Source organism: Pseudophryne corroboree, chromosome 9 (assembly GCF_028390025.1).
Source record: "Pseudophryne corroboree isolate aPseCor3 chromosome 9, aPseCor3.hap2, whole genome shotgun sequence".
NCBI lineage: Eukaryota > Metazoa > Chordata > Amphibia > Anura > Myobatrachidae > Pseudophryne > Pseudophryne corroboree.
The window spans coordinates 218,299,233-218,325,372 of record NC_086452.1 but is presented as its reverse complement, the minus strand read 5'-3'; the positions used below and the strand labels follow the sequence as shown (position 1 = coordinate 218,325,372).

General features: G+C 48.8%; 1 protein-coding gene across 2 annotated transcripts in view; it reads right to left on the bottom strand.

Moving 5' to 3' along the window:
- The window catches only part of CRB1 (crumbs cell polarity complex component 1), a 307,060-nt gene that overhangs the window by 141,095 nt on the left and 139,825 nt on the right, over positions 1 to 26,140 (bottom strand). For both annotated transcript variants that reach the window (XR_010186785.1, XM_063940122.1), the window contains exons 3-5: positions 12,389 to 12,584; positions 12,154 to 12,293; positions 2,548 to 2,715 (exon numbers count right to left, since the gene is read on the bottom strand). Coding sequence is in view for 1 of the 2 variants with exons in the window: in XM_063940122.1 (XP_063796192.1) it covers positions 2,548 to 2,715; positions 12,154 to 12,293; positions 12,389 to 12,584 (504 nt within the window). In the remaining variant the exon portion in view is untranslated. The remainder of the gene's footprint in view (positions 1 to 2,547; positions 2,716 to 12,153; positions 12,294 to 12,388; positions 12,585 to 26,140) is intronic.

The following is a 26,140-nucleotide window of genomic DNA, read 5'->3' as shown; positions in this document are numbered from 1 at the left end:
TATAAAAAAAATCCCAAAAAAATATTTTTTTCAAAAAAAACTCATGTCGACCTTTTGACTTGTCGACCTAGTACATGTCGCCCTAACGGCCATATCGACCTAATGCATGACGACCTTCAGTGGTAGACCTAACTTGTGTCGACCTAATGACCGTAACCCCACATAACTGACCATAATGATGGCAGGTAGGCACAATCAGGGCAGTAGAGAGCCTGGCTGGGCCCAGGTACTTTTCAGGGGGCATGGTCTAACTATGGGAGGCGTGACCCTGCACACTTAGAAAAAAAGACAATAAAAAATAGTTCTTTAAGCACCTCCCTGGCACACTGCAGCGTGTCCTGGGCTGAGGAGAAGACCTGCAGCTGCTGTTGCCAGGTAAAGGAAGAGGGGGACTTGGGCCCCCACTATGTCCCTCCACCAGGCCTGGGCCTAGGTAAATAGTACCTGCCCCACCTCTTGGCACCACTGGGCACAATCTGCTTAATTTAATATTTTTTTCAAATTGATCAATAAAAAACTTTTATCCTAGGGGTGGCGTGAATAAATGCTGATTCTCTAGGGCACCATAATTCAAGAAAGCTGGGAACCACTGGTATAAGATATACTTTAACCTGAGTGAAAGGCTAGTCTGAGTAAATATTTTCTCACCACTAGGTGACAGCAACATCTCTTTTATTTTCTTGTATTTAAACAAGAACCGTGCCTCAGATGAAAAAGTCTGTATTCACTTGAGTACATTTTATTTTATTTATTACCAGTTATTTATATAGCGCACACATATTCCACAGCGCTTTACAGAGAATATTTGGCCATTCACATCAGTCCCTGGCCCAGTGGAGCTTACAATTTATATTCCCCACCACATGTACGCACACATTCACGCTAGGGTTAATTTTGTTGGAACCAATTAACCTACCAGTATATTTTTGGATTGTGGGAGGAAATCCACACAAGTACGGGGAGAATATATAAATTCCACACAGGGCCATGGTGGAAACCCATGACCTCAGTGTTGTGAAGCAGTAATGCTAACCATTAATCCATCCGTACTGCCCAATGTACTGAGTACATTGCGCCTGTTCCAATTCCAGCAGGTCATATACAGATTTATTTTGTATTGAATAATGATGCTACTATTCAAAAATGTATTATAATGTGTGCAATATATTCCATAGAACTAACTCATAATGATGGACAAGTTAAAATTAGCAGTGCAAATTGTCCTCTAAACAATGTGTAAGTTGAAATAGGTGGCTACAATATGCAGATGCCCATGGTGATGGAAATGACAGTTGTAGAAGGGTATCAGGGTAAACCCTTCTATGTACATATTATGGCCATGAATGCTCCTCATTTTATGCCCAAGAGAAAAATACAAGATTTACTTTTGTGGTCATGATGTAAATGAGCTGTTGGGGGTTGAGTAGGCACATATAAGGAGAGGGTCTCAGTAAGATGAGCGCAGTATTTCCCGGTCCACAATACAGTAGCACCTGATTTTTATTGTCTACTCCTTAGTTGTGCAAATTAGGTTTCTATCTGGAACTCACTAGAATATGATGGGTCCAAACAATTAAAATGGTTTTGGCGCAACACACTACAGAGGCATGGAGCCTAACGTGGTGCAGATGTTCACCAGGGACCCCCGTAAGGACGGATAGGCATCACTGATGACACCACTCAGGTCACGGCCACCCATGCGGGTACCAGTGGTGACTGGCAGTAATGAACTTGCTGATTGGTGCTGATGGTATGAGAAACTGGAGGAAAACTGCAGAAGCCAATTGGTCAGAGTAGTGAGCTAACACAAACTGTACATTTGGCACATAACAGGTGGACTGACCATGTGCAGCCTGCTAAATGAATGAATGAGGAGAGCATCGGAATGTTCCGTGTCCCAGTTTCAGCTTATACTATTAATGGTACCCATTTTGCACCTTCCAGTTGCTCTTTGGTAAATTTCTTAGTATACTTTGATCAATGTAATAAAAAGTTTCAACTGTGGTGTCAGTATTTCTCAGCACTGAAGCACAAAAAAAACAGGCAACTTTAAGGACAGTAGACGCAGTGATCGGCCAAGGAAACTTAGTGCATCAGATGAAAGACATCATGCTTATTTCCCTTGGAAATCGGAAGATGTCCAGAAGTGCCATCAGCTCAGAAGTGGCAGAAACCAGTGGGACCCAGGTAAACTCATCTACTGTTCGAAGAAGTCTGGCCAGAAGTGGTCTTCATGGAAGAATTGCAGCCAAAAAGCCATACCTTTGACATATAAACAAGTCCAAGCGACTCAACTATGCATGAAAACATAGGAACTGGGGTGTAGAAAAATGGCAGCAAGTGCTCTGGACTGATGAGTCAAAATGTGAAATATTTGGCTGTAACAGAAGGCAGATTGTTTGCCGAAGGGCTGTACTTCTTAAAATAATAATCTACATCTACTGTATGTACATTTTTAAAATTAGAAGCTTCAGTAAGAATCTTTATAATATATGTTTTTGGGCCACAACGATTAATATTTTTTATTTCTCTTATTTTAGTACATACCGGTTAATCCATTTCCACATTCGCAAATGTATCCTATAAATTCCTCCTGCTCTTTGGTTTGTCCCATAGACATGTTCAACGACATCAGCTCCACGCACTCCATGCCGGACATACATGGTTGGCTTCTGCACATGTGCATGTCCATCTCACATAAAGATCCTGTGTAACCTGCAGTATAGGGAATTATTATTCATTGACAACAGACACCGTTGAACTATGCCTTTTATGCAGAAAAGAGGTATTACATGCACGCAGATAATGTACATTAAAATGTGACCATGAAATAAATAAAAAACAATCCTAATAATTATTTCCATGGCTTAATTGGGATATAGATGACTCTACAATGCTAATATGTTTGGAGAAAAAAGGAAAAGCTGTCATTAGTTTAAGTGGATAGTCTGAAAGCATACTTGCTTACTCTTAGTGGGAAGTGCATAAGGCCTGGCGGTGCACAATGGCCAAGGGGGTCATTCAGACCCTTACCACTAGGGTGCGTTTTTTGCCGCCGCCTACAGGGGGAGGGTATTAGCTGTGTGCAGGTGTGTGATCGCATGTGTTGCAGAACTTTACAAACATAAGTTTGTGCAGTTTCTGCTCAGCCCAGGACTTACTTAGCCGCTGCGATGATCGGGGCCGGAGCTGTCGTCAGAATCCCTTCCTCCAAACGCCTGGTCCCTCCTGTGTTTTTCGGACACTCCTTAAAAGCGGTCAGTTGCCACCCACAAACTCCCTCTTCCTGTCAATCTCCTTGCGATCGCCGGTGCGTTCAGATTTTTCACACCATCCCGTCGCTGACCTGCGATCCTCATTTCTGCGGTCCGTCACGCATGCGCATTGCTGTGCATACGCATGTGCAGTTCAGACCTGATCGCAGCCTGTGAGAAAATGCACAGCAGCGATCAGGTCTGAATTATCCCCCAAATTAATACCATGGAGCAGTGGATGATGGGGCCACAGTGGTAGAATTTGCTGCAAATTTTATCCTCCAGCCCCGGTTCACTTCACTGGGGAAGTGGGCAGAATCCGGGAGGGTGGCCTTTTCTACTGGGAGTTTGGGAGTTCTCCCCAAAATTCAGGAGTCTCCTGGAGAGTAGGCAAGTGCGTCCAAAAGTTGGTAGGACTATGAGACATACTTTCCTACTCTCCCTGAGCTTTCAGGAGACTCCCAAACTCCTGGGATAAGTGGCAGCCCCCCTGCATATAGGGCGGATACAGGGCCGGCGCTTCCATTAGGCATCTTTAGGCAGCTGCCTATGGGGCAGGGACCTGAAGGGCGGCCCGCTGATGTTGCCTGGGGTAAAGATGAAGCAAACGATTGGCAGGCACTGATCTCTCGCATGCTGCAGTCTGTGCGCCCGCCCATCTCTTTTCTAACTTGCCGGAGGGGACATCAGTGGGTCAGCGTGCATAGGTCAGGTGGTCCCCCCATGTGCGGTCAGGTGGTCCCCCCATGTGCTTCATACACCGTGACCTGATGCCGCCCCACCCCTAATACCTGGTATTCCTTCGCTCCTGTTCTGAGGCCAGGCTGGACAGCCACTTCCGCCGGGAAACCCCCCCCCTGCATGATGACCGCGCTGATGGATCCCGGGCAGCACTGAGCAGGGGCACCAACTGGAGGACATATGGTGAGTGTGACTATGGCAGCGCTGGGGACACCGGGAGTTTCTTCCCCTGCAGCTGGAGCCTGGCCTGGTGGGGGCACTGCTAAGGCTCCGTAGTACCGGCATGCTGTGTATGTGTGCAGGGCCGGATTGTAGGACAGGCGGGCGGTCATCCAGGGGTCTCCAGAACGCAACAAATATTGCTGGGCCGGCGGGACCATTCTACCTGGCCGGCTCCTGTCAGCAGGGGAATGCATTGCCGCGATTCGCGGGTGGAAAGGGGGCGGGGCCTAATGTCGTGAAGTGCCCGCCCCCATCAGAGACCTGTGCTGCAGCCTAGCAAGGTTGGGACAGGTAGTGTGTCTCGCCTCATCCCTCTTCCCTCTCTATCTCTCCCTCACTCTCTCTTTCTTTCTCCCCCCCCCCTCTATCTCCCCCCTCTATCTCCCCCCTCTCTCTCCCTAGCTCTCTCACCCCTCTTCATCTCCCTCTCTACCCCCCCCCTCTCTCCATCTCTCCCCTTCCTCTCTCCCTCCCCCTCTCTCCCTAGCTCTATCTCTCCCTTCTCTCCATCCTCCTCTCTCTAGTTCTCTCTCCATCTCCCCCCTCCCTCTCTCCCACCCCTCTCTCTATCCCTGATGCGCTCTCTCCTACTCACTACCCCTCCCTCTCTCTGGGCGGGATGTACTAAAGCAAAAATGCGGTAAAACCCCCGAAAATGAGGGTTTTACCGCATTTTCAAATTTACTAAGATCATACCGCAGCGTTTTCGCCGTCCAGGGTATCGCCATCTCTGGATGGCGATACCCTATAGAAGCCTATGGGCTTCTTTTCGGTGACCGCCGCAACCCGCCGACACCGCCACAGATGCCGACCCCCCTCCCCCCTGGCTTACCTTCCTCCAGGCTGCCCTGGACCCGGAAGGTAATCTCTTCCTCCCCCTAGCAACGCAGCCGGAGGTCCTTCCGGCTGCAGGAGGGAGGAGGAGGCGCCGGGGGCAGCCTGCTGCTGCTTCCCGGCATCTAGCCAGTGTGGGGACCCCTGGGAGGTGACGGAGACCCCCCACAGACCACCTGACAGGTATCGCAGGGGGCCTCCGTCACCGCATCGCGATATTGATCGCATATGTTAGTACATATGTAACCCTGATTTAGGGTTTAAACAACACTTATACTGAGGTAGTTATAATATGGTGACTAAAATGGAGTATAAGCATATATATTATTCATATAAAAGTTAATGGATGTTGTAATACTGTATGCATGTTTTGAGGTAAATAATACAGTTCACATATATGTAATTGTATGTACATTGATGTAAATGTAGTGGTGAATACAATGAAGGCTTATTTTATGGTTTCACAGTGTATCTAAAGGGTTAATGTCCTTGTGCTCCTAACTGTCAATCACCTAGTGGGGTGATTGCCAGTGGGCGGGGCATCACCTCAGAGTGGGTCATGTGACTACTAGAGAGGGGTGGAGAGGTGCTGTGAGTGTAGCTGAGGGAGAGACTGCATATCCCTTGGTGAGAGGACATAGTTTTTTGCTGCTCCGGCCGTCGCTCGCATTAGAGCTGAGCGGTATACATTGCGGCGGCCGGAGGGGGCTTAGTGTGTGTAGCCAGAACAGGGCTTCCTTACTGTAAAGGTGGTGACAGCAGCATTGAGACTCCGCACTGTTCACAGAACCCGGCATCAGCGCTAGTCAACTCACCCAGCAGTATTGGAAGGGCGCATCTATGACAGGGAGACAGAGAGGCTTCCTTCCTACCTATTACCGGCACAGACTCTGACAGCCACAACAAAGAAGCCAGGACCAGCAGCAGAGGCTCCATTCTGTGTGGCTGTAAGTGTAAGGGAGGAGTCGGGGGAGCATCCTGCAGCAGCATCACTAGATCGTAGAAGTGTGAGTGCATAATCCAGCCATTTATATTACCCCTACACTAAGCACAGCAAGCCATAGGTGACTATTGTACATAGTCAATTTCATATTGGGACTAAGGACTCCATGGCTAGGCCGCAATAATGGCTATTAAGCAGGAGGATAGTAATGGGTCACAGTAGTCAGAGTGACCTATAATTACAGTTCCATGTATGGCTTAATCATAGTGCTAAGGAGAAGGTAGAAAGCACTGGGTATATATATGTAACAGGAGGAGTGGAGTGAAACTTGAACTGTTTAACGCTTCATAAATAGTTTTAAAGCTCCCCCATATATCAGCATCACATCAGTCAAAGGAGAGCCAGAGACATTGTTCCGCAGCGCTAAATAGAAAGTAACACCCTAAAGCTGCCACCTAATGTGTGTATTTATGCCCCTGAATTAGCAGAATTAGAGGCAAGGACATTAAAGGTAGCCATACTACAGTGACATTGGATGGATGTTAAAGCCTCTTAGCCACAAAGGATTAGACTATCATCCCGATTCAAGGACTAGCTTGTGGCACTTTAATACAACTGTGTTATATGTATATTCGTGAACCCGTAAGAAGGACTGACACGTAAGAGACTATTAGTTATAAAGTTAAAGGATTTGAGCTCGCTGTGACTATGATAAGAGAAACCATCTCTTGCAGATATATTTAATATAGACTCATCCTAAGAGACAACAATAATTTGAGGCATACAGGAATCGAAAAGCTATATATGCTCTGAAATATAGAAAGCATCAGCTACTTCAAATGGACACAAGGACGCAGCATAACAAAGGTTTATCATACCAGCTTCTTAGGAGTTTAGTTTAATACTGGACATCTACGGTAACATTTTTACTGAGGAAAGGATACAGATTCCTTGGTAATCAACTGTTGATGTTACTATCTATGAGCTAAATAGATACTTTCTGTTATCTGCCAAGGAGGAACTATAAGTAACCTTAAAGGGGAAAGTAATCGCTACCATAAGTAGACTGAGCCAAACATCTTTCTCTTTAACTGAAGGGAGAACTGATAGTTGATACTAAAACATAGTGTCAGACATTCTGTATTAACTGCTGTTATTTTTAGGAAGTTTATGGGCCCTTATAGTGCACTATCATATTAAGAGTACCCGGGTCACTCTAACACCTAAGGGTGTCTTGAAAAGAAAAAGGATTTGTTGTATTGCATGCAGGTACTGTGTATAGGCCTAATTGACCGGGGGTTAGCATGGATTAATGACTTAAAGGGGAATGTGTAATTGATGAAATGTTATTGTATACTTAATCCATTTGGTACTGGTCATTAAAGTGTTATACTTTCCATGTGTGTCTGGTCCGTCTGGAAATTGATCTGAAGATCCAGGAAGAAAGAGACAGGTATATTAGATAATATATCTATGATATAAGGGAATCATCCCCTAAGGATAGAGATCAGGCTTACTCAAGCAAGCCTTAACGGTAGTTAAATACTACACATAGCTTGAGTGGAGGCACAGCTATTAGGTAACCATCCCTTAATAGAATACATAGACAGCTCTCGTTCAAGGTATTGAGGGTAGGGTTACACATATGCGATCAACATCGCTACGGTAACCGGCGAGGGGCGGCAATGCATCAATACATCCCGTCCTCTGTGTCTTTCCTCTCTCTTTCACTCTTGCTCCGCTCAATCTGTCCTCTTTCTCTCCCCAACACTCTCTCCCTCTTTTCTCCCCCCTTTCTGTCTCTCTCCATTCCTGACACCCTCGCTCTCTCCCCCTTGCCCCCCCTCCCTCTCTCCTCCTTTGTCTCACTGACACGCTCTCTCTCTCTCTCGTCTTGACACCCTCTGTCTCTCACTCTAGCTCGATCCCCCTCCCTCTCACTGGCTCTCACCTCTCACTCTCTCCCTGACATGTTCTCTTGCTCCCCCCCCCCCCTCTCTCTGTCTCTCTCTCTCTCTCTCTCTCTCTCTGACACCCTCGGGCTCTCTCACTTGCTTTCCCTCTCTCCCTGACACTGTCTTTCTCCCTCCTTTCTGCCCCCTCACTCTCTCTCCCTTCTCATCTCTTTCTTTCTCCATCACTCTCTCCCCTTTTCTTTCTTTCCTTCTCTCTCTCCCTAACACCCTCTCTCTCTTGCTCTCCTCTTTTTCTCTCATTCGCTCTCTTTCCCTGACACTGTTTCTCTCCCTCCTTTCTGCCCCCTCACTCTCTCTCCCCTCTCATCTCTCTTTTTCTCCATCACTCTCTCTCCCCCTTTCTTTCCTTCTCTCGCTCTCTCCCTAACACCCTCTCTCGCTCTCCTCTCTTTCTCTTATTCCCTTTCTTTCCCTGACACCCTCTCTCTCTCTCTCTCTCTCTCTCCAAAAAAAGAGAGAGAGAAACTCTCTTGTTGGGGCAAAAATTGAATTACTTAAAACTTTACTTTTATTTGTTATAATTAGAATAGAGATACGATAGTCTCTGAGATAAATTTCACATGGGGCATAACTCTAGAAATAAATTTCTAGGGTTGGCGAAAATATCAGGAATAATGTTAAGAAATTTAAGTTCAATCATTCAATTCAAAACAGGGCACTGCAACAGGGTACACTGCTGACTCGACCGCTCTCCACAGCCGCCCACTCTTTCTTCCTTCTATCTGGTCACAGCTGCGGCAGGACCTGTGACTATACTGTGACTATACATCACACATAGCAGGCGGCAGCGGCTCTCCACAACCTCACCGGAACTTTGTTCTACCCCTCTCCAGCTCTATTCCTCTCCTCTGCCTGCACCTCTTCCCATCTCTCTACCTCTCCTCTCCAGAGTGCTGTCATTGAATCATGGGTCAGCAGTGTCCCTGCGCTGAATTTAATTCATTAATTGAATTCAACAGTGACAATCTGACTTAATTTTTCCAATAGCAGACATTCTATATACCCCCCTGTCTCCTCTCTAGAGTGCCGGCTCTACGGCTATAGGGGGTGATTCAGACCTGATCGTAGACGTGCTAAATTTAGCACGTCTACGACCAGCTTCCCTGACATGTGGGGAGACGCCTAGAACAGGGCTAGTCCACCCTGCATGTCAGTCCCTTCCCCGCCGCACCAGTACAAAAGCATCGCACAGCGGCAATGCCTTTGTACTGGAAGAGAAGCTCTCAGCCAGCGCAGCTCCTGCACGCTGGCAGGGAGCTACTCGTTGCTGCTCAGGTCGCAGCGGCTGCGTGTGACCTCACACAGCTGCTGCAGCCCGCCCCCCCCCCCCCAACGTTCAGGGCACGCTTGCGTTGCCCAGACCGCGCACCCTAAACGACGACTAAATGCCACCGGCCCACCTCCTCCCACCCAGCGACCGACTCTGTCTGCCAGTCAGGCAGAGGCGATCGCTGGGTTGAGACAGCCGTTGGCTGTCTGGCATGTGCAGTTCAGACCTGATTGCCCGCTGTGCAAAAAAACGCACAGCACCGATCAGGTCTGAATCAGCCCCATAGTCACTCATCACTGCGACCCTTTGCATATGACAGAGCAGCAGCTGCTCAACAGTGCTCATACACGTGAGACCTTCTTTTCTATCACCCTGAGTGTGCCCAGTATCCGGTCTTTAAGTGGACATGGACAAGGTCGACATGAGTTTTTCACATTTTTTTTTACCTTTTCATTCTTTACAATCCTCGTGGACTGTACGTCCACGTACGATTGGGAACGGTAACCTGTGCCAAGCGCAGCGGTGCGAGGCATTTTGCCCAAAGCACGGCGAGCAAAGCGAGCCATGCGAGGGGACACAGTGCACTAATTGGAGTTCCCGGTCACTTTACGAAGAAAACAACACAAAAAACATTAAAAACCCATGCCGACCTTTTTCAGGTGTCGACCTAGTCACTGTTGACCAATAGTGGTCGACCTAGTGACTGTCGTCCTAGTTACTGTCGACTCTATGATCCACACCCAGTGTGCCCATGCAGGGTTTTATTATGGTAGATACATCATTGAATCTAAACTAATCAGTAATATTTTCACTGCTAGCTAACTTATACATTGTATCCATCTATGCGGCAGACTTATACATTGTATCCACCTATGCGGCAGACTTATTTTGAACTGCACTGTATCACACTACGTTTTTACATTGTCACAGTGGGGGTAATTCCGAGTTGATCGCACGTAGCAACTTTTTGCTGCTCGTGCGATCAACTAGATCCTGCCTATGGGGGAGTGTATTTCTGCATAGCAGCCCTGCTATGCTAAAAAAGTTTCCTGCAAAACAAGACCAGGGTCAGACCTACTTACCCTGTGCGACGGATCCAGCGACGAAGGTCCAGAGATTGACGTCAGACATCCGCCCTCCAAACACCTGGACACGCCTACGTTCGCCTCACCATGCCATGAAAACGGTCAGTTGACGCCCCATAACGCCTCCCGCCTGTCAGTCTTCTTGCGATCACCACTGCGATCACTTTTTCCGCTGGCGGCATCACTGCTGTCGCCGGGCAACAACGTGTGTGCCCAATGCGGCCACCGTGCATGCGCAGTTCTGACCCATTCGCACCATTGCGACAAACTGCAGAGTGCAAACGGGTCGGGCCCCCATTGTTAGACAGTTCAACAACACTGTTTGTTACCATACAGAGGGAATCTGTTAACCATTAACATCCAGGTTATTGAGATGGACTGCATATGCCACTCATGTATTTTGTGACTGCACGTGTTACTAATTGATTGTGTCTGTGGAAATTACTTTGGCCTAATATAGTGTCAGTCTGACCTACAATTGATGAAACTCCTTATATTGAAGCATCCTGCTTTTTTAAGGACCCCCGCCCCGTTTTCCCTGACACCCTCTCTCTCGTCTTTCTCCCTCCCTGACACCCTTTTTCACTGTCACTCCTCTCAATATCCCTGATACAGTCTATCTCTCTCTCGTTCATTCTCCCCTCTCTCTCCCTTGCTGCCCCCTCTTTTTCTCTCTCTCCCTTGCTGCCCCCTCTTTTTCTCTCTCTCCCTGAAACCCTCTTTGTCTCTCACTCTCTCCTGCTCCCCCTGCTGCCTTATATCCACCCCTCACACACTGACTCACAACTCACCCCTTTCCTGGGTGGAAGGAGGGTTGTTGTTTTTTTTTTTTGGGGGGGGGGGCAGTATACAGAAGTTTTGCCTAGGGTGTTGAGATACCTTGCACCGGCCCTGGGCGGATATAACGGTGAGGGTGCCCCCCGCCTGCCTAATTTTATTATTTTAATTGACTGGTTATAAGCACTCCTTTTAGTATACTCAATTCCATTCAAGATGGCGTATGGTACAGTACAGAGGAAATATTTTTCAGTTACTGGTACATTTTGGGCTGACAGTACCAACACAAGCATCCAAGTGCCGCCCCCAAACAACTGCCATCCCTAGGCACGTGCCTCACATGCCTAATGGGAATTTACCACTGGCCATCTTCACTTTTCGTCACTTGATAAGTAGCCAGAGCAGTTCCCTGCCATAGCTGGCTGTACACAGAAAAGGCTATTTCTTCTTGATATCTATGACCCAGAGTCATATAAAAAGATGACTACTACCATTTGTTTTGCTAACACACACTTTGCCAATGAACTGTGTTGTAAATCTTAGTTCATTAGGGTATGGGTCGTTGGGTAGACACAACTTAGGTCGACAGTCATTAGGTCAACCATGGAAGGTCAATGTGCATTAGGTCGACAGGGACAATAGGTCGACATGGTCATTAGGTCGACATGTACTAGGTTGACAGGTCAAAAGGGCGACATGGTTTATTTAAAAAAAAAATTGGCGTTGTTTTCTTCGTAAAGTGACGGGGAACCCCAATTAGTGCACCGTGTCCCCTGCCTCGCTTTGCTTGGCACAGGTTACCGTTCCAATCAAAGTCCACGTGGATCATTAAGTATGAAAAAAATCCCAAAAATTATTTTTTTAATAAAAACTCATGTCGACCTTTTGACCTGTCGACCTAGTACATGTCAACATAATGACCATATCGACCTATTGACCACGTCGACCTAATGCATGTCGACCTTCAGTGGTTGACCTAATGACTGTCGACTGTCTAAGCTGTGTCAACCTAATGACCGTATCCCGTTCATTATCACATTTAGCAAAATACCTGGCCAGCAGAGACACGTAAAGCTCCCAGAATCCTCCAGGCAGGTGGCATTATTTTGACATGGTTGTGACAAGCACAGAGCTGCTGGGGTTTCACAGTACAGACCAGTGAATCCTACCATGTTGCAGTCACAGCTATACCTGAAAGACATAACAAAATGTTGGAACCACACAGGAAACCATGATTATATGTTTTTACAGTGTTGACTAATCATGTAATGAAAAACATCACTCACCCATTAATCATATCAACACAATGTCCACCATTAAGGCACGGAAAACTAGTACACTCATTTATGTTGACTTCACATAGGTCCCCACGAAAGCCTACTGGGCATGTGCAAGAAAAGGATCCCAAATAGTCGAGGCAAGTGCCACCATTAAGGCAAGGGTCTGACAAACACTCTTTCAAATCCATTTCACAGCTTGTGCCTTGGGGGAGGGGAAAAAAAGATCAATTTACTGTTTATGAAGTTCCTGTAAGTAAAAATAGCAATTAATTCATCTCTCATTAGATATTTTTGTTTTTACTTACAAGTAAAATAATAATTATTGGCAGATATAACCAGGGCTTAAAGTGGTCCTGGAGAGGTGGGGGAACTCATCTCCCCCACGACCCCTCCCCCTTAGCGCACGCTGCAAAAAGGGTGTGGTCTCATACGAAAGGGGCGTGGCCACACAAAAGCACCCCAAATTCAAAATAATGCCTCACTGTAGCACAATCTTATTCACATTGCCCGCCCCACATACTTACAGAATGCCCCCAGTAGTGCTCACCATTAAATAATAAGTAAACAAATATATATATATATATATAAAACATGTTTCTCCATCAGCACTCAATAAGGACAAGAGTCGGCTTTAGTGACTAAAGCCGACTCTTGTCCCTTATTGTGTGCCGCTGGAGAAACCTGTATGCCTAAATAATGATCATATTGATTTTATGAGGAGTGCTGTCTTGGGGAACACACACTGGAAGGCCCCCTCTCTTTCCCCTGCAGAAACTGACCTCAACTGCAGGCCTGCGGTACGGGAGGCTGTGGCATTGCATGGCGCATGTCGGCACACGAGGATAGAGTGCAGGCAGGTGGAGAGGGAGGGCATGCGGTGTGACGTCCTCATGTAACATCATGGGATGAGTCCAGGAGGGTGAGTTAAGTGCACGGCCGCCGACAAGGAAAGAAAGCACACTCACTCACATGACCTGACAGCGAGCGCAGCAGGAGAGGGACACAGGAATGTGCAGCAATCCATGAAGGCATGCGTGGAGTGTGGGGGGTGCCTGTGCGCACCAGGCACCCCTCGTGCGCACACCTATGATCCTATGCATGTGTGCTGGGGGACAGTGGAATCACGGGCTCCGGCGGTCCCATTGCGCTGTGCTGCGGGGAGACAGACTCGCTGGTCCCAGTATCGGTATAGGGGAAGAAGGGGCTGCTCTTTTGAATCTAGCGCCGATTGCGCACCAATCACGTATCGCAGACTGTTAGCCAATGAGAAGCTGCCACTAGGCAGCTTCTCATTGGCTGGCGGTCCGCGAGCCGTGATTGGCTCACGCCAGCTTTTGAAATAGCCGCCCCTTCTTTTTATTGGTTCTGCAGCCGGTCCGCGTGCCGGGATTGGCTGGCGGACGCTGCAAACTTTACAGTGCAGCCGGGACCTGATGCTGTGGCTGGACGGAGGCGGAACTGGTTCCACCTGCAATTAGAGGTGACGGAACGCAGTTCCGCCCCGTTCCGGCCCACTTTAACCACTGGATATAACATAGTAATAATAATAATAATAATAATGATAATAATGTAAAATATTTAATCATCAGTAATGTGTATAATGTATTCGGGGCTCTATTTAGCATAATAATGGTTATTGCAGCAATAAAAAAATGATGGATAAGGTTTACTGCCTGGGACAGAATATGGGTGCAAAGGGACCTGTCCGAATGTTGTCTTAATGGTTTTTATTTTAGCTGTAGCAGGGCACTTCTGCAGCCAAGGTCGGCTCCTGCCACCCCTGATAGATACCTCAGTGGCCTCCACACATTTCAGCATCCTCTAGCATTCATGGGCATGCTGGTCGTTTTAGTACTGCAACACTATTACCCTGGCACCCACTGCCCAATTGTTGACAAAAAGAGTTGACATAGGTACTGGTTTCCTAAGTTTACGGTGACAGCACATGCTTCATATCTGCCAGCCCTCAATCTAAAAATATGGCGGAAACATTACATAGGGGTTTCAATATTTTTAGAACCAGTATCAAGCTCCACTAGCAGAGGGGTAGTGCCACAGCCAGGGGACACGCTTCACAGGGTCCACCAGCCAAAGCATTCATGCCTCCTAACTAGTGAGTCAAGGCAACTTTGCAAAAGAGATTAAAGGCCACCGTCCTTCAGGTGAAGATGCAGTGGAAATCATGGATGGGTGGTGGCCATACAAAGAGCTTAAAGGCTGGAACCCCCCACCCGGTTGAAGAGGCAGAGGAAGTCCTAAATGGGCGGCAGCAATGCAAAAGAGTTTAAAGGCCACTACCCACCAGGTAAAGATGCCGGAAACCTTGAAGAATGCAGTGACTATGCAAAAGAGCTTAAAGGCTGCTGCCTCCCCAAGTGAAGATGCCAAGGAAGACCTGGATGGGCAGTGTCCATGCAAAAGAGCTTAAAGGCTGCCAGCCTCAAGATAAAGACACCAGATGCCCTCGGGGACACTGCAGCCATACAAAAGAGCTTAAAGGCCGCCACCCTCCAGATGAAGATGCCGGAAGTACTGGGAGAGGCAGCAGCCATGTAAAGACCTTAAAGGCCACCACACTCCTTATGAAGACCCCAAGAAAGTCCTGGATGGTCGTCAGCCATGCAAAATATCTTAGAGCTGCCATTCCCCCTAGGTATCAAGGAAGAGGATGCTGCAAGCAGGGCCGGTGCTAGGGTGTTCGGCGCCCCCCTGCAAACTATAAATTTGCGCCCTCCCATATTTTACAAAGGGACAGTGAGCATTGAAAAAAGGGAGTGTGGTTTCAAAAATAAGGGGCATGGCCACACAATAGTATCCCGCCGGAATCCCGATAGCTGACAATGGAAACAGCTGGAATACCGGCGCACAGAGGCTATTCCCACTCATGGGTGTTTATGACACCCATAGGGGTAAATTTACTAAGCTCCCGATTTTGACCGAGATGCCGTTTTTTCATCAAAGTGTCATCTCGGTAATTTACTAAGCAATAATCACGGCAGTGATGAGGGCATTCGTAATATTTTGAAGTCCAAGAAAAAAATCACGAATGAATACACCATCGGTCAAAACGCGGCTGTTTAAGTATGAATCTCGGTCATTTACTAAGAAGTGCACAGCAAAAAAAAAACAAACACTGCCGTGAAAAATTACAACTCGTAAAAAAGTGCTAAAAAAAAACAGACCTACTTTTTTTTTCCGTGATTGGATAGGCATGCAGGGATCCATGAGATCCGTGCATGTATATCAGTGGGAAGGGGTGGGAAAGTTGTTATTTTATTAAAAAAAATTGCGTGGGGTCCCCCCTCCTAAGCATAACCAGCCTCGGGCTCTTTGAGCCGATCCTGGTTGCAGAAATATGGGGAAAAAATTGACAGGGGTTCCCCCATATTTAAGCAACCAGCATCGGGCTCTGCGCCTGGTCCTGGTTCCAAAAATACGGGGGACAAAAAGAGTAGGGGTCCCCCGTATTTTTAAAACCAGCACCGGGCTCCACTAGCTGGACAGATAATGCCACAGCCGGGGGTCACTTTTATATAGTGCCCTGCGGCCGTGGCATCAAAAATCCAACTAGTCACTCCTGGCCGGGGTACCCTGGGGGAGTGGGGACCCCTTCAATCAAGGGGTCCCCCCCCCCCAGCCACCCAAGGGCCAGGGGTGAAGCCCGAGGCTGTCCCCCCCCATCCAATGGGCTGCGGATGGGGAGGCTGATAGCCTTTGTTGTAAAAGAAAAGATATTGTTTTTAGTAGCAGTACTACAAGTCCCAGCAAGCCTCCCCCGCATGCTGGTACTTGGAGAACCACAAGTACCAGCATGCGGCGGAAAAACGGGCCCGCTGGTACCTGTAGTACTACTACTAAAAAAATACCCAAAAAAACACAAGACACACACACCGTGAAAGTATAATTTTATTACATACATACACACATACATACATACTTACCTTATGTTCCCACGCAGGTCGGTCCTCTTCTCCAGTAGAATCCAAGGGGTACCTGTTGAAGAAATTATACTCACGAGATCCAGGGGCCCAGGGTCCTCGGAGAAATCCTTTGTAATCCACGTACTTGAAAAAAAAAAAAAAAACGCTTACCCGAGCCACGCACTAAAAGGGGACCCATGTTTGCACATGGATCCCCTTTTCCCGACTGCCAGAAAACCCACTCTGACTGATGTCTAAGTGGGTTTCCTCAGCCAATCAGGGAGCGCCACGTTGTAGCACTCTCCTGATCAGCTGTGTGCTCCTGTCCTCACTGACAGGCAGCACACGGCAGTGTTACAATGTAGCGCCTATGCGCTACATTGTAACCAATGCTGGGAACTTTCTTGCTCAGCGGTGACGTCACTTTAGGTCAACCGCAGGGCAGAAAGTTCCCATCATTGGTTACAATGTAGCGCATAGGCGCTACATTGTAACACTGCCGTGTGCTGCCTGTCAGTGAGGACAGGAGCACACAGCTGATCAGGAGAGTGCTACAACGTGGCGCTCCCTGATTGGCTGAAGAAACCCACTTAGACAGAAGTCAAAGTGGGTTTCTGGCATTCGTGGAAAGGTGACCCATGTGCAAACATGGGTCCCCTTTCAGTTCGTGGTCGGGACACGTTTTTTTTTTTTTTTTTTCAAGTACGTGGATTACCCCTAGATTTCCCGAGGAGCCTGGACCCCTGGATCTCGTGAGTATAATTTCTTCAACAGGTACCCCTTGGATTCTACTGGAGAAGAGGACCGACCTGCGTGGGAACTTAAGGTAAGTATGTATGTATGTGTGTATGTATGTAATAAAATTATACTTTCACGGTGTGTGTGTCTTGTCTTTTTTGGGGTATTTTTTTAGTAGTAGTACTACAGGTACCAGCGGGCCCGTTTTTCCGTCGCATGCTGGTACTTGTGGTTCTCCAAGTACCAGCATGCGGGGGAGGCTTGCTGGGCCTTGTAGTACTGCTACTAAAAACAATATCTTTTCTTTTACAACAAAGGCTATCAGCCTCCCCATCCGCAGCCCATTGGATGGGGGGGGGGACAGCCTCGGGCTTCACCCCTGGCCCTTGGGTGGCTGGGGGGGGGGGACCCCTTGATTGAAGGGGTCCCCACTCCCCCAGGGTACCCCGGCCAGGAGTGACTAGTTGGATTTTTGATGCCACGGCCGCAGGGCACTATATAAAAGTGACCCCCGGCTGTGGCATTATCTGTCCAGCTAGTGGAGCCCGGTGCTGGTTTTAAAAATACGGGGGACCCCTACTCTTTTTGTCCCCCGTATTTTTGGAACCAGGACCAGGCGCAGAGCCCGATGCTGGTTGCTTAAATATGGGGGAAACCCTGTCAATTTTTTTCCCATATTTCGGCAACCAGGATCGGCTCAAAGAGCCCGAGGCTGGTTATGCTTAGGAGGGGGGACCCCACGCAATTTTTTTTTTACATTTTACAGTGTTTAATTAAAAAAAAAAAAAAATAAAACCCCAGCACGGATCACACAGATCCGGCCGAGATTAATTGTAAAAAAGTCGGCAGTGTTTTGCTAATCACTGCCGTAAAAAACACAAAAAAAACACGAATGACATCGACATCGGAAGAAAAGAAAAACCCGAATACGACAGCTTAGTAAATCCATCGTAACAAATTCAAAAAGTTGCAGTTTTACACTTTCGATGTCATTCGTGATTGAACTTTGACCTTTTTTCGGAAATTACGAATGTTAGTAAATGTACCCCATAGAGTGAGAATAGAACCTGTGGCTAGCGTTGTGAGTCACTGAGCCTGCAAGGGGAATCAAAATGCTCACCTAGATGCTGGCATTCTGGCAGCCGGGAATCTGCTGTCGGGATCTTGACAGCTGGCATCCTGCCCGCCGGTAATTAGTATGTATTCCACATTGTCTATAGTAGGATGGAATCTAATATGGAGGAGGCTACATACAGCATACCTCCCAACTTCTATAGAGGGGAACTTGGGACACCCTCGCATGGTGAAGCTGCGCCCGTATGAAAAGGGGCGCGGTTTATGGAAAATGGGTTGTGGCTTCACTGGAGTACTGCGATCGCGAGCCACGCACCCACATTTCGTCACTATGGGGGCATGGCCAGCGCTCTGTGAGCTGCTGGCATGCCCCCAGTCCCTGTCGTCTCCGAGAATAGACACTGTGCGCATGCGCACAGCGTCTATTTACAGCTGCTCTGCTACGCAGGGCAGCGAGTGACAGGAGCCTCCCAATGCCCCCCCACCGCGGGACACTGCGGCCCGTGGGTGGGACAGAGAAAATCGGGACAGTTGGGAGGTATTCATACAGTACAAGTGTAAACCTCCCTGCATGCAGTAGCAGATGCTGCATTCTCTGCCTGAGCAGGGAAATGAGGACTGGCAGCCATGGATTTTATCCTCAGTCAGCCCCCAGACAGGGATGTTAATAAGTTGCAGGACAACCCCCCTTGGGTGAGTGGTGGGCAGGAGGAGGGGGGTAAGATGGCAGGAGGAGGGGGGGGTAAGATGGCACCAGAGAGTGCTGTGTTTTTACTACACCCTACCCCCCACCCCACACAATAACACACATACTACACACACAGTCACACACACACAAACACCCTGTTTCCCCTTACAGTAACTCAAAATCAGCAGAGTACTGCATTCTATCCTGTCCTCTCAAGCTGGAACCCTGTTCCGTGTAGCTCCGCCCCCTCCTCGCCGTTAAGCTCCGCCCCCTTTTCTGCCGAACACAGCGGCTGTCAAGTGAGGGAGGAGGACTGGAGGTCAGATTGAAGCTGCCTGCTGCCAGCGCTGGTGCCTGTCACATAGGCGCAGCAGCAGCAGGGGGCCCAGCCGCAGCAGCGGGGATGCAGGGCAGGGACAGCGCTTCTCTAGCCCTGGCGCCTACCTGCACTGCATCTCTTTGCTGAGCGGTAAGCGCCGGGACTGGCTGCAAGTCCTGAGGAGGTGGCTGTCCCCCAGATGAAGATCAAAGTAGTACTGGGTAAGCGGTGGCCATCCAAAAGAACTTAAAGACACATCTTAGGTGAAGGTACAAAATTATTAAAAAATTCTGTGTCTTGTTGTTATTTTAATAGCCTTTTTACAGGCGGACTAAAGGTGCTAGAGGGCAGTTTATGTCCGGGCATGGTGGCAATTGTGGATCTCCAAGTGACGTCATGTCAGGACTGGCCTGCTGGGACCTGTAGGCTGCCTGAAAAGGTACAATAAAGTCCTGGATGGGTTGTGGCCATGCAAAAGAACTTAAAGGCCGCCGCCCTCCAGGTGAAGATGCCATGGAACTCCTGGAACAGTGGCAGCTATGCAAAAGAGCTTAAAGGCCACCACCCTCTAGGTGAAGATGCTAAGGAAGTCCTGCATGGGCGGCAGCTATGCAAAAGAGCTTAAAGGCTACCGATCTGCAGGTAAAGACACCAGAAGCCCTGGGGGAGGCGGCGACCATGCAAAAGAGCTTAAAGGTTGCCACCCACCAGGTGAAGATGCTGGATGCCCTGGGGGATGCAGCAGCCATACAAAAGAACGTAAAGGCCACCAGCCTCCAGGTAGGAAGCCCTGGGGGTGTTAAGGCCACGCAAAAGAGCTTAAAGGCTGCCACCGTCCATGTAAGACACAAAAAAAGGTCTGGATGGGTGACAGCCATGCAAAAGGGCAAAAAGGCTGCTGTCCCTCCAGATGATCCAGTCCAGAACAACTGTGAGAGGGACTTGATGTGTGGGGTGAACTTGAGGTAATACTCAATAACACTGAGGCAGCAGGTTTGAGGAACATGTTAGAGCCGACAGCTCTGTCGGGCCCCTGTATTGGGAGGGATCGTTGTCAACAGGGGAGTTGTGGCCAGACCCCCTCCTTAGAAAATTTTAGAAAGAAAGGTAATGTGTGGCCACCAGGGACGTGCGGTGAACTAAATGGCTCAGGAGTCACTGACTAGCACCAGAGACAGATTTACATGCAATATATGAGCCAAAATGTACATCTGGGCATTATACACAGGTGCAGCAGTTTAAACTCAAGAAAAATAAGATTTTACTTACCGGTAAATCTATTTCTCGTAGTCCGTAGAGGATGCTGGGACTCCGTAAGGACCATGGGGAATAGACGGGCTCCGCAGGAGATAGGGCACTTTAAGAAAGCTTTGGACTCTGGGTGTGCACTGGCTCCTCCCTCTATGCCCCTCCTCCAGACCTCAGTTAGGGAAACTGTGCCCAGAGGAGATGGACAGTACGAGGAAGGATTTTTGTAAATCTAAGGGCGAGATCCATACCAGCCACACCAATCACACCGTATAACTTGTGATAAACTTACCCAGTCAACAGTATAAACAACAACATAGCCACGGTTCCACCGAAAAACTATAACATAACCCTTATGTAAGCAATAACTATATACAAGTCTTGCAGAAGAAGTCCGCCCAGCATCCTCTACGGACTACGAGAAATAGATTTACCGGTAAGTAAAATCTTATTTTCTCTAACGTCCTTGAGGATGCTGGGACTCTGTAAGGACCATGGGGATTATACCAAAGCTCCCAAACGGGCGGGAGAGTGCGGATGACTCTGCAGCACCGATTGAGCAAACAGGAGTTCCTCCTCAGCCAGAGTATCAAACTTATAGAATTTTGCAAGTAGCTGCTCGGCACAACTGTAATGCCGAGACCCCTCGGGCAGCCGCCCAAGAAGAGCCCACTTTCCTAGTGGAGTGGGCCTCAATCCTGCCGTAGAATGCGCCTGCTGAATCGTGTTACAGATCCAGCGAGCAATAGTCTGCTTTGAAGCAGGAGCGCCAACCTTGTTGGCCGCATACAGAACGAACAAAGCTTCAGTCTTCCTGATTCTAGCTGTTCTGGTCACATAAATCTTCAAAGCCCTGACTACATCCAGGGACTCGGAATCCTCCAAGTCCCGTGTAGCCACAGGCACGACAATAGGTTGGTTCACATGAAAAGATGAGACCACTTTTGGCAGAAAGTGAGGGCGAGTCCTCAACTCTGCCCTATCCACGTGAAAAACCAAGTATGGGCTTTTATGTGATAAAGCCGCCAATTCGGAAACACGTCTAGCCGAAGCTAACGCCAACAACATGACCACTTTCCACGTGAGGTATTTCAACTCCACAGTTTTGAATGGTTCAAACCAAAGTGACTTGAGGAAACGTAACACCACGTTAAGATCCCAAGGCGCCACCGGAGGCACAAAGGGAGGCTGAATATGCAGCACTCCCTTCACAAAGTTCTGTACTTCAGGAATAGAGGCCAATTCTCTTTGAAAGAAAATGGATAAGGCCGAAATCTGGACCTTTATGGACCCTAATTTTAGGCCCAAAGTCACTCCTGTTTGAAGGAAGTGAAGTAGATGGCCCAAATGGAACTCCTCCGTAGGAGCAGCTCTGGCCTCACACCAAGAAACATATTTCCGCCATATACGGTGATAATGTTTTAACGTCACATCTTTCCTAGCCTTGATCAGGGTAGGAATGACTTCCTCCGGAATCCCTTTTTCCGCTAGGATCCGGCGTTCAACCGCCATGCCGTCAAACGCAGCCGCGGTAAGTCTTGGAACAGACAGGGCCCCTGCCGCAGCAGGTCCTGCCTTAGAGGAAGAGGCCACGGATCCCCTGCGAGCAACTCTTGCAGCTCCGGATACCAAGTCCTCCGTGGCCAATCCGGAACAATGAGTATTGTTCTGACCCTGCTTCTTCGTATTATTCTCAACACCTTGGGTATGAGAGGAAGAGGAGGAAACACATAGACCGATCTGAACACCCAAGGTGTCACCAGAGCGTCTACCGCTACCGCCTGAGGGTCCCTTGACCTGGCGCAATACCGCTTTAGCTTTTTGTTGAGACTGGGATGCCATCATGTCGATTTGAGGCAGTCCCCAACGATCCGTGATCTGTGCGAAGACTTCTTGATGAAGTCCCCACTCTCCCGGATGCAGGTCGTGCCTGCTGAGGAAGTCCGCCTCCCAGTTGTCCACCCCCGGGATAAACACCGCTGACAGCGCGCTTACATGGCCTTCCGCCCAGCGTAGAATCCTGGTCGCTTCCATGGCCATTCTGCTCCTTGTTCCGCCTTGGCGGTTTATATGAGCCACTGCCGTGACATTGTCTGATTGAATCAGAACCGGTTTTCTCCGAAGCAATTCCTCCGCTTGACGCAGGGCGTTGTATATGGCCCTCAACTCCAGGACGTTGATGTGGAGACAAGACTCTTGGCTTGACCAGAGACCTTGGAAATTTCTTCCCAGTGTCACTGCTCCCCAGCCTCTGAGGCTTGCGTCCGTGGTCACCAGGACCCAGTCCTGAATGCCGAACCTGCGACCTTCTAGTAGGTGAGCACTGTTCAGCCACCACAGGAGAGATACCCTGGTCCTGGGAGACAGGCTGATCCTTTGATGCATTTGTAAATGGGACCCGGACCACTTGTCCAAGAGGTCCCATTGAAAAGTCCTCGCATGGAACCTGCCGAAAGGGATGGCCTCGTAGGAAGCCACCATCTTCCCCAGGACCCGCGTGCAATGATGCACTGAAACCTTTTTTGGTTTTAATAGGTTCCTGACCATGGCTATGAGTTCCTGAACCTTTTCGATCGGAAGAAAAACCTTTTTCTGGTCTGTGTCTAGAATCAGCCCCAAAAAGGTCAGACGCGTTGTAGGGACTAGCGGGGACTTCGGTATATTGAGAATCCAGCCGTGTATCTGCAACGTCTTCATGGACAGAGACACGCTGTCCAGCAACCTCTCCCGAGATCTCGCCTTTATGAGGAGATCGTCCAAGTATGGGATAATTGTGACCCCCTGCCTGCGCAGGAGCACCATCATTTCTGCCATTACCTTGGTGAAAATTCTCGGGGCCGTGGAAAGCCCAAACTGCAACGTCTGAAATTGGTAGTGACAGTCCTGCACTGCAAATCTCAGGAACGCCTGATGCGGGGGGAATATCGGAACATGAAGGTAAGCATCCTTTATGTCCAGGGACACCATCCAATCCCCCCCCTCCAGGCTGGCGATGACCGCCCTGAGTGATTCCATTTTGAACTTGAACCTCTTCAAGTACAGGTTCAGAGATTTCAGGTTTAAAATGGGTCTGACCGAACCGTCCGGTTTCGGGACCACAAACAGGGTTGAGTAATATCCCTCTCCTTGCTGGAGATGAGGAACTGTGACAATCACCTGTTGAATATACAATTTTTGGATTGCTGCCAACACTAGCTCCCTCTCTGACGGGGAAGCCGGCAGAGCCGATTTGAAAAATCGGCGAGGAGGCAAGTCTTCGAATTCCAGCCTGTATCCCTGAGAAACAATCTCTAATGCCCAGGGATCCACCTGCGAGTGAACCCAGACGTGGCTGAAAAACCGAAGTCGAGCCCCCACCAGATCTGCCTCCCCTCGGAAAGCCCCAGCGTCATGCGGTGTACTTTGCAGACGCAGGGGAGGACTTCTGCTCTTGGGAACTAGCTGTGTGCAGCTTTTTTCCCCTGCCTTTCGCTCTGGCAACAAAGGATGATCCACGTACCTTCTTGTTTTTATTGGAACGAAAGGACTGCATTTGATAATGAGGTGCCTTTTTTGTATGCTGCGGGGGGACATAAGGTAAGAAATTTGACTTACCAGCCGTAGCCGTAGAGACAAGATCCGAGAGGCCATCTCCAAACAACTCCACCCCTTTGTAAGGCAAGGACTCCATATGCCGCTTTGAATCGGCATCTCCCGTCCACTGTCGGGTCCACAAGAGCCGCCTAGCAGAAATAGACATAGCATTCATTCTGGAGCTTAATAAACAAATGTCTCTCTGAGCATCCCTCATATACAAGGCAGCATCTCTGATATGCTCTATGGTCATTTGAATGGCGTCCCTATCTAAGGTGTCAATTTCCGTAGATAAGGAATCTGCCCATGCCACAACCGCACTTCAAACCCAGGCCGACGCCATAGCCGGTCGAGCAATAGTACCGGAATGATTGTAAATGTGCTTTAAGGTAATTTCCTGCCTGCGATCAGCAGGTTCCTTGAGGGATGCCGTATCTTGAGAAGGCAGTGCCACCTTTTTGGACAAACGTGTCAGCGCCTTGTCAACTTTTGGCGAAGATTCCCAGCGTATCCTATCAGTTTGTGGAAAAGGATACGCCATAAGAATCCTTTTGGGAACTTGTGGTCTCCTATCCGGAGATTCACAGGCCTTTTCGCACAAGTCACTTAATTCAAATGAGGATGGAAAAGTGACTTCAGGCTTTTTCCCTTTATACATGTGTACCCTCGTGTCAGGGACAGGGGGTTCCTCAGTAATATGCAAAACCTCTTTAATGGCAATAATCATGTACCGTATACCCTTAGCCACCTTCGGCTGTAATTTTGCATCTTCATAGTCGACACTAGAGTCAGTATCTGTGTCGGTATCTGTGTTATCGATCTGGGATATGGTGCGCTTCTGAGACCCCGAAGGACCTGGCGCCCCAGGGACAGGCATGGACTGGCTACCTGACTGATCCCTAGCTTCTGCCTTGTCTAATCTTTTATGCAATAGATTGACATTTGCATTCAAGACATTCAGCATATCCACCCATTCTGGTGTCGGCGTTGCCGACGGCGACCTGACATTCAAGCACTCCCCCTCCACATTAAGCGAGCCTTCCTCGTCAAACATGTCGACACACGCGTACCGACACACTTTACACACACACAGGGAACCCCTTTCCTGAAGACAGTATCCCTGTCAAGGCCCTTTGGAGAGACAGAGAGAGAGTATGCCAGCAAACACCCCAGCGCAATAACCCTGGAGACCAACACAAAATGTTTTCCCCCAGCAGCGCTGTATAATATGTAAACCGCCAATTATGTGCCCCCCCCCCTCTCTTTTAAGCACCCTTTCACCGTGTGTAAGCAGGGGAGAGTCCGGGGTGCTTCCTCTCAGCAGCGCTGTGGAGAGAAAATGGCGCTGGTGAATGCTGAGGGAGAAGCCCCGCCCCCTCGGCGGCGGGCTTCTGTCCCGCTCAAACTTAGTAAAATATGGCGGGGGCTCTTTTATATACATGTACAGAGCCCACCTGTACATGTATATAGTCTTTTTGCCATTCAGAGGTTTATATTGCTGCCCAGGGCGCCCTCCCCCCCCCTGCACCCTGCACCCTTACAGTGACCGGAGTATGTGAGGTGTATGGGAGCAATGACGCACAGCTGCAGTGCTGTGCGTTACCTCAGTGTAGCTGAAGGCTTCTGCCGCCTGACGACTTCTGTCTTCTATACTTCTAGCTCTGTGAGGAGAACGGCGGCGCGGCTCCGGGGGTGGACGCCCAGTAAGAACCTGCGTTCACCCCCTCTGGAGCTAATGGTGTCCAGTAGCCGAGGAAGCAGAGCCTATCTTTGACAAGAAGGTCTGCTCCTCTCTCCTCAGTCCCTCGATGCAGGGAGCCTGTTGCCAGCAGTGCTCCCTGTGAAAAAGTAGTAAAAGGTAGAAAAAAAAAATCCAAACAAAAATGCTTCTAGGCAGAGAGCTCTGGAGAGCTCTCTGCAGTGCACCCATCTTGCTCTGGGCACGGTGTAAAACTGAGGTCTGGAGGAGGGGCATAGAGGGCGGAGCCAGTGCACACCCAGAGTCCAAAGCTTTCTTAAAGTGCCCTATCTCCTGCGGAGCCCGTCTATTCCCCATGGTCCTTACGGAGTCCCAGCATCCTCAAGGACGTTGGAGAAATTTAGTGAGTTTGGATCAAAGATGTGTGGAAATGTTAGCCAGGTGAGGCACTGCCTCACCTGCCATAGACTTTTTACTCCATAGATTTGGCTATAAAAAT